General features: G+C 44.3%; 2 protein-coding genes and 1 long non-coding RNA gene across 5 annotated transcripts; 1 reads left to right on the forward strand and 2 right to left on the reverse strand.

The window, feature by feature from the left end:
- Positions 1 to 202: 202 nt before the first annotated feature.
- LOC103646963 (probable NAD kinase 2, chloroplastic) lies at positions 203 to 6,829 on the reverse strand. Of its 3 annotated transcripts, none has more exons than XM_008671562.3 (8): positions 5,652 to 6,501; positions 3,393 to 5,276; positions 2,351 to 2,472; positions 2,127 to 2,268; positions 1,815 to 2,036; positions 1,190 to 1,264; positions 704 to 805; positions 203 to 550 (listed from the first exon to the last, which is right to left on the reverse strand). In XM_008671562.3, the coding sequence occupies exons 1-8, from the start codon at positions 5,817 to 5,819 to the stop codon at positions 347 to 349; spliced, it is 2,919 nt and encodes a 972-aa protein (XP_008669784.1). In that variant the 5' UTR covers positions 5,820 to 6,501; the 3' UTR covers positions 203 to 346. The 3 variants fall into 3 exon arrangements, 2 of the variants coding, with proteins under 2 accessions (XP_008669784.1, XP_008669783.1); XM_008671561.3 differs by having other exon boundaries at positions 3,393 to 5,285; XR_004856329.1 differs by having other exon boundaries at positions 224 to 550; positions 704 to 817; positions 3,393 to 5,285; positions 5,652 to 6,829.
- LOC103646964 (uncharacterized) lies at positions 6,398 to 7,204 on the forward strand. Its single transcript, XR_562571.4, has 2 exons — positions 6,398 to 6,863; positions 6,997 to 7,204. It is a non-coding gene; the product is annotated as an uncharacterized lncRNA (long non-coding RNA).
- A 258-nt stretch (positions 7,205 to 7,462) lies between these two features.
- On the reverse strand, positions 7,463 to 8,532 carry LOC103648924 (uncharacterized; the record flags this gene model as incomplete). Its single annotated transcript, XM_035965077.1, has 1 exon — positions 7,463 to 8,532. A coding segment is annotated over one exon (468 nt), but the record flags the coding sequence as incomplete, so codon positions are not given.
- Between the last annotated feature and the right edge of the window lie 297 nt (positions 8,533 to 8,829).

The following is an 8,829-nucleotide window of genomic DNA, read 5'->3' on the forward strand; positions in this document are numbered from 1 at the left end:
AGGTTTTCAATGTTGTACTTGTTTCCTACAGGTTTCGTTACTCTGATTTGTTCGTCAGTCATCATTAAAAATATGAAGCCATTGTTTTGGGCTTGTGGGCTACTCATTTAACATTTTTTTATTTGTCATTTTCGATGTGTTAAAAACTTGGTTGAAGTTTTGAAAAACAAGATTCTATTGAGCAATTTTTTATTAACTCTCATTTATCCCTCAAGCCACCTGATTAGATCCTTGATATGCAAAGTTCTTTGTTGTTACGCACTGTACATGTTGGCAGAAAAAACAAAACTATATTTGTGCGTGAATTTACATATGTACATCAAAAAATAAAAAAAGATTCTAGTGTCTATAGTGCCTTCTGGTCTAATCTCTCGTTCCAGTTGAGGCACCTGATCAGGCTGCGGAACCAATCACCCGTTTGGTCAGATTTATTAACAGTTGGTAGCGGGTGCTGACTCATGGATATACGAACAGAGTCTCCTCTTGATAGTTGCTGCCGCCTTTTGCCATCAAATGAAACCCATGCATTGCTTCTTGCCTCATCTGGTATCTGGTAAAGTTGCAAGTGCAATGCCAATAACAGCGCAAAGTTCATGAGTCAGCAAACCAAGGTATGTTGCGGGGTAAAACCTGATGAGCTTTCAGAAAGTATGTTAATTGAGGTTGCACAGAAACAATAGGCACCTCATTAGTTGTTCAGTACCTTTAATTCAAGCCGTGCGGAATCCGGAAGGATGACAGGTCTAAATGACAGTGAGTGAGGGCAGATTGGAGTAAACAGCATGCATGGGACATTTGGATGAACCTAGACAAATTACTGTTAAGTCGATGGATATGCACAGGAGAAGAAACAGTTTAGAGCTTAATACACATGAATGCAACAATACACTGTAAAAGAACACAAACAAGGCATAACATTGTTTCTAAGTATTGAACCTTGATATCTGCAAAGTGTTTTTTTTCTCCATAGAAAAATGACATGGTAGACATTATATCAGTGTAACCAAAATGTTGTCATTTCATACAAAAGCAACAGCTCTGTGCTTCATAAATAGGAAATATCCTTTTGCTACATGGAGCGAAAAGCATTAGAAGAAACAGGTCCCCGGTGTCATCATGACACAGGGAAATGTACTTTTCCATGTCAAGATATGCTTTAATAACGACTAACGTGTAAGAATTAACCTACCATTGATCCCCCAGCTGCAGTAGAATATGCCGTGCTGCCTGTTGGTGTTGCAACTATCACCCCATCACCTTGCACCTAGATATATTTTTGAGTTAGGAAAGCTATGGAATGTTTAAACAACAATATTGAATTTATCCATAAATACTTGTACTAAACAGAATAATTATAATCTTCAGGAGTAGGAGGGTTAACTTAGCAGGTCGGCTCAAAGTGTATCTAAATTAGTATTCCAACCATTAGCTGGTAGCAACCAGTTCGTGCATTCAATATATTATGCAAGAAAGTACGCAGTAACTACTAACTAAAGACATTTAACTTGGAGAAAACTTGAAAGTTGGAATGTAAAGTTAATACAGATATAAATTATCATCACATAATATTTTTAGAAAACAACCATATGAATAGTGAAAGAAAAATGGTAATTATGCCTTCTATAGTTCAATGCAGCTGTTTGCTTGGTTAGGCATAATACAGTTGATAAAAGAGGTTTAACATCATGACTAAAACTATTGAATTACAAAGCAGAAGTATATATAAGAAAATGATACACAGTTGCATAGAATCACCAAGTGACAAGATGCAAAGAGAAAGAGATACATCTTTTTCAGGACTTTCTGAATCATACCTTAGTGATAAGGTGGTTATGCTCATAACACTCAATTTTTGATAGGTATGGATTGGAACCTCGATCAACAACAACTTCATTCAGCACATCAAACACTTTATCAGGCATTGCTTTTCCACTACGAAAGATCTCACATCTTAGGCGCATTCTAAGGGTTATATAAACTCCAAGTGTGTTGTTCCCATGGATTAAATCTCTCGAGTCTTGTCTGAAATCTTTGAACTGAGGTGAACAAAATGATAATATGCTTAGTTTCTACACAAAAACGGCTTAATCTGGTGAAATTCTCTCTCAGAGATTATTGAAATGTACATTATGTGAAGTTAAGAACCCAAGAGATCCGAGATTGAAGGAGACAACAGGTGGTACAGAAGTTCTAAATAAGTTTGATGCATGCAAAATGAGTCCATCACCACCCAAGCATGTAACAAAATCAACTCTCTCATGAAGGTCACTGAAACACAAACATTAGTAAATAGTATCATGAAAATATATGCACATTCGCACTTATCACAAACATAAATGTTTAATTGTACCTGGTATCTTGAGTATAGAAGGTTTGCACAAAACCATAACCTGGAATTCTAGCAAATGTATCATGAACATCAGGTTCCACAAGAACATTCATTTTTTCTTGATGATGCAGAAATGAAGCAACCTGAAAAAAAGTGATTTGAAGTTTATAGCATGCCAAATGCTATGTATTTTGCTGAACAAAGAAGAGAACTACTGTATTGTATAAGAAAGACAAAATGACTATAAGAACAGTTCTGAAAATAATTAAACTAAGACCATTGACATTTTAAAGCTATGTTGCCCAAATTCATGCACTGAAATATTTAATGGTTGCTTAGCCACAGTTCCAAAATCGCACCAAAGATTATCACTGCATGAAATGAGATCCACCAGTCAATCCACCTCACTAGAACTGGTTATTGGATCCAATCAATGCAATAGCCAGCCAATATGCAGTTCTTTTAGCATTAAAGAAAAGCCTTAATTGCCAATTGATAATCGACCAAAATCTTTCAACAAACTCGACCTGCGGTGATGGGGGGGGGGGGGGGGGGGGGGAAGACAACCCTCAGCTATTGTATTAAGAGAAGACCTCACACAGGTCGAGAAAATCCTCAAACTTGAGTCTTAGACCTATGCTTTGGCGTGGGATAGATGAAGGGAATTTTGTAACCACAACCTGAAACTCACACGCAGACTCAGGACCTAAAGAGTGCTATTTAATAATTCAGACCACCTAACCAACTCAGCTATAGGCCCTTTCGAATCTTTCAACAAACTAAAACTAAAGAACAATATAAAACTATGCAACAAATTGTACATATGTGTTCACTAGCTAATTGTCTGTCACATACATTCTTTAGATCTCTATTATTCTTTTTTCCCACACCTTACCAGAAAACAACAAAGTACCCCTGGAACATGAAACCGTTTCAAGTACAAATTTCTCAAGGAGCAAATTCATTATATACGTAAGACATATATGCTCTTGAGAACTTCATTGAAAACTTGAGATGAGTAATCCATTAGTATATATGCTCTAAAGGTAAATTCGGGATTCACCTCTTTAGCTTCTTCCATCAGCTCATCGCCTAATTTCTTCAAAAGTAAGACAGTCTTTGGAGGAGATTTCCACATAAGCATCTGTTGCTGGGTACTAGGATGTGTAAAAGCCAGAGATGATTCTGTTACTTTTTCTCTAGTACAAGAAAATCCATCAGTACGTACCAGAAACATCTCTGCTTTTCTTCTCGACTGGAGTCTAACGACACCAGTTGCAGATGCACACATACTTCCATCAACATTATTTGAATTGTTTCTCTCCAGATAAGGGGTACCATTCTTTTCAGCAGTTTTTTGTGATCCAACCTGAACCTTTCCATTAGAACTGCTCGCCGATGCTCTAGTATCAAAAGTAGTGACTGAAACTTCCCTTTCCTTTTTCTCAATTAACGAAAAGGCTCCATTGTTGGAAGGTTTTCCATCAGTGATACCTGAAGAAACTGATAGAATATAATCATTGTCAAATGATGTTCCATTTGAACTTTCTAAAATTGTGAACTCTGCTGCTTCATAGTCAATGGTTCCATTACGCTCTGTGCTGAAATTTTGTTTTCTCCTTGAGACCAGCAAGCTACTTGATTGTCTCCTTGAGTTCAGAACAGATTTTGGATAAACCTTTTTGCTTCTAAAAAACTTGCTCATCTCTTTTCTAGAGAAAATATCACAAGTAGGAAATTGTGCTTTAAGGGGGTTACTCTCCAGTTTAAAGTTTGACAAGGGTTCTGTCCCAGTCCCAAGCATTTCACCTTGTTGAGTACTTTGGTCATCGGAAAGGGCATTAGTGACCTCCAGATTATGACGAGCTGTCTCTATGTCTATCTCACATGATTCTCCATTGTTCATGGTCCTATCAGATTCCGTTACCATACCAATTTCAGTTCGATTCATAGAGGAGCTTGGGCTGCCCGTGTGCTGCTTGGTCTTGTCACTTGTCAGGACCTTACCATTCCCATTTATATAGTGATTTTGGACAGCCAATCTCTCTGAACGAGTAACATATTGTTTCCATCTTGAGACCATTGCAGACGTCCTAGAAACACCTTCTTTGCTATGGAGATAAATGGGCTTCTTTGCGCCATCTGACACAAGAGCTGCAAATTGTTTAACCTGTTCAGCTGATGGTGCAGTTCCGATCTCAACCAGCATATTCACCACCTCTATCTTCCCAGATGAGACAGCCTCCTGAACTGCTGAAAGGTACAAATCATCTTTAACATCTTCTTCCCGGAGATCAACAATAGTTTTGAATCCCTTTTCTAGTAGCCATGCCAGCCCCTCCTCACTGACTTGCCCTCCCCTCCAAAATGCAACCTCGGGCTCATCTGTTCCTGAATCATCTGACACAATCGAAAGGTACACCGGAAACCAATTCGCAAATAATGTCGGACATGGATAACCATCAGGCCTTGAGAAACCTGCATCGTAACAAGCGTTCTTCAATCTCTGCAGCTTCCTCCATATATTCAACCCCCTGGGCTCACTCGGTACAAGGTAGCTGGCAAGTGCCAGCTGCATACTCTCACAGCAACGCTTCATGTCTCCACGGAACAAGGTGAGTGGTGGGATCATATCAGAGGTGCTGTCCACAGATCCATGGAAAGCACTTGCAACACCTGATCTCCCTGAGAGCACCTCATTCCTTCCCCGGTTCAGCAACGCCAGCATGCAACCAAGGACGGCAGTGACCTTGTCTTCCAGGATTGGCAGATCCTCTGATTCCACATCATAGCGTACAGGACACTCTCCTGTCTCTGGATCACAAAGTGCTGACATAACTGCGGTGTGGAGCTGCTCGGCAGCACGGAATATGCGGCAGTAGGCCTCAATCTCCGCGATGTCACCAGGCACCGGACCGATCCACAACAACTGGGACGGGTCCCTTGTCTGAAAATTCTACAAGAAATCATTCTATCAATCAAATACAGCATCATCGTCTCATCCATCACACATGGAAGTAGGAAAATACTCAATACAAAATTGGCAAGTCTGGCATGGAGCTATCGATGCAAGCAAACAAGAAAGAAAATCCAAGCGGATGTCTAGCATCATATAGCACTGAAGGACAAAATTTTCCCCGACAATCAGGGTAAACTACTGGATGAGCTATTACCGGACCGCAGCTATATTTCCTACAGAACTATAAACGTTACTGTTGAAGTTTGTAGAACTAGACGCTGCCAAGACCCCAGAAGCGCGATCGGAGCTGCTCCCCAACTGTTCGACGAAGTGCTCAAGAACGGGGAAGGAGGGCCAACCAACCTGGGAATCGAGCCCGAAGAACGACGCCCGCGTGGTGACGCCATGGCGCGCCGCCCCCACCGCCACGGATCGCCACCACCACCTGCCGGCGACCCAGGCGACTCGCACGCCGGCGACAAACGCAGCCGGGAGCTTGGCGGGCCCGTGTGGCGCGCAGACGTCGAGCATCAAGCCAAGCGCGGCGCCGGCGGCGGGGAGAAGGGGTCGGGGCCAAGAAAGGAGTAAGCCTTGCGCGGACACAGCTACGAGCTCTCGTCGAGGGAGAGCGGCGGCGTCGCTGTCGAGGTAAATGTTGTCCCGGCGAGCGCCCCGATGGCATGCGCAGGATGACAGGAGCCGGAAGGAGGGGGGCTAGAGATCATAATTGACTGGATTGTCACAGTTGGTTCCTGAAAAGGCCGTGGCCTTTGAGGGAGGAGCAATGGAATCGTCGAAAACAAGGGGTGAAGGTGAAGGCAGCTGCGGCGAGATTATTGCCACTATGGAACACGACAGAGTTGGTTTCGACGAAATGGAGGTGTAGAGAAGGGCTTCGACAGTTTGGAGGCGTAGACGACGACGAAGCGCTGATATGGACATAAAAACCCCATTAGTTGTTACGGACACTAATTAGGGGGTGTTTGGTTTTAGAGACTAATTTTTAGTCCCTCCTATTTATTCCACTTTAGTCACTAAATTGTCAAATATGGAAACTAAAATAGAGTTATAGTTTCCATATTTTGCAATTTATAGACTAAAATGGAATAAAATGGAGGGACTAAAAATTAGTCCCTAGTAACCAAACACTACCTTAATCTCCCGCCGTGAGAATAAATCTCCTTGGCCAGGCTGCCGTGTTCAGCGCCGTCATCCCAGGGGGGCCGTGGTGTCGGACTCGGACGGCGAGATGGTCGCGAACGGCGGCGAGCCAGGAGGTGGCGGGAGCACGAGCACACGGGCTCCTCTCCCCGATCCCGATCTGTGTGCCTGGCTGCTTGCAACCTCCGTGGGATGGAGGCGGCGCGGCAGCAGCAGGAGGAGTGCTCGTGCGGCGGGGCCGAGGCCGCTGACCAGTTCGAGCGGCTCCACGACGCGGTGCTGCTCGACGTCCTCAATCGCATCGACGACGTCAAGGCGCTAGGCCGCTGCGCTCTCGTCAAAACTCAGCTTGTTACCAGGGTTTGATTTGAGGATTGTATGGAAAGCAGAGTATGTGCTTCCTGAGATTTATGGGTAAGTCTGAATCAGCACTAACGCTACTTAAATGAATTACTTATAATTATTAGAAGCATTCGAGCAAAGATCCTAGTTCCTGAGCACAATTTGAACTCACGAACACTATCATCGACATATTTGCTCTACACAGGGCTGTTGGCACAGGAGAACCAGTCTTCAGTATGAACTATGGAAAGTTGCATGCATCGATAGATCGGGTCGAGGCTATCGTTACTCAGTCAGATCGGTATTGATCTCCCAGTGCGGAAAGGCAAGGGAGTTTCTTGATCAATAACAAACACGTTGAGTAGATCCCAGGGTTACAAGAAGGATTCTGAAGCTCCGTGCCTGATGTACAGCAAATACCAGAGTTCAGGACCACACTTTGAGCAGCTGTTTGAGTTCTCCAAACCTTTTGACTTTGAGCGGCTTCTGCTGCTTCTGAAAGCGTAACTATAAATAATGTTTATCCTGCTTGTGTACGAAACACCATAGTATCAGTAATTCAGTATAGTGAGCGACGTCAAAGCATGATCTCTATGCATCAAGATTTGTCTTCTAAGCTATTCGGAAGTACGCTTAAACCCTGCAAAAGTGGCCGCAGTAACGAAATAATGTGATTTAACGATTTGTTCCATTTCTCTTCAAAATCTGCTCCGCCGTATGGAAGCACCAGAACAAACAGGTTACAAGCATGGACACGACGTTAGGGTTAATGTCTAGAACATCATTCATTCACTGGTCAACCGGTACAGTATAGCAAAAATGCCTGTTCAGATTAAGCTAAACTTTGAGGGATTTCTCTAGACAGCCAATGTCTCCCCAGATGGCCAGAGACACGAGCTACCAATTCATTTACTCTTGCGCTCACTGTTGTAGTCATCAATCAGCTTCTCAACATCCTTCCAGAACAGGCCTTCCACGAGAACTCCTTCCTTTGTAAACCCGAACAAGAATAATGTTAGATGTGTACAAATGAACATCCAGGAGAAAAGAAACCGAGTCATGTCATAAGGACGTAAAATTTCAAGCAAAAGCTATCAAACTGCATTCAGGAAAACTAGGTCGTCGTGTTGACAGTTCGAACAATAAATTATTTATATGCATAACTATAGTCCAGATTTCCACAAGAGATGCATCTGCTCGAGACTCAAAAATGTAAATCTGCTGAACTGAAGACTACTGGGCACATACCACTTTGTCATGCATCTACTCTAGTCTAGTTGGTAAAAAAAATTGAAGCGAGGTAGAGCTGCATCTCCAAGCGGTTCTCCTGGTCGACGACTTCCAGGAAGACGGGGTCGACGGTGATGTGGCTGTCGATGCGGACGGAGAAGGGGCGGGACCAGAGCAGCACCGCGGCCTCGCCGGCGATCTCGACGGCCGCGTCCAGCTCCATGTGGCGGCGCGCGACGTCGAAGAGGAGGGCGCGGGCGCGCTGCGCGAGCTCGACGCCGTCGAGGCGCGCCGGGAGGTGGAGCAGGCGGCAGGAGGTGGCGGGCTGCTCGCCGGCGTTGAGGCGGGCGGTGCCGAGGTGCGCGCCACCGTAGAGGATGGAGACGGTAGAGGGCCCGTAGCGCACGGGCACGACGTTGGGGTTGGTGGCGTGCACGGTGAGGGTGAGCCCGATGTCCAGCGCCGCCGGCGGGCGGAAGTTGAAGGCGGACAGGCTGATGAGATGACGGCGTGTGATTAATTAGTGTCCGTAACAACTAATAGAGTTTTCATGTCCATATCAGCGCTTTGCTGTCGTCTGCGGCTCCAAATTATCGAAGCCCTTACCTACACCTCTATTTCGTCGAAACCAACACTGTCGTGTTCCATGATGGCAATAATCTCAGCTGCGGCAGGTGCGCCATTGCGATTGTGTGCTGTGTTCCTCCAGCAACTGCCAGATGGAGCACACGGAGTGCACAAAAAAAAAGTTTGGAAACAAAATGTGCTTAGAAAAAAAAGGCGAGGCGGAGGAAAATGGGTGGAATGA

This window comes from Zea mays, chromosome 2, assembly GCF_902167145.1.
Source record: "Zea mays cultivar B73 chromosome 2, Zm-B73-REFERENCE-NAM-5.0, whole genome shotgun sequence".
NCBI lineage: Eukaryota > Viridiplantae > Streptophyta > Magnoliopsida > Poales > Poaceae > Zea > Zea mays.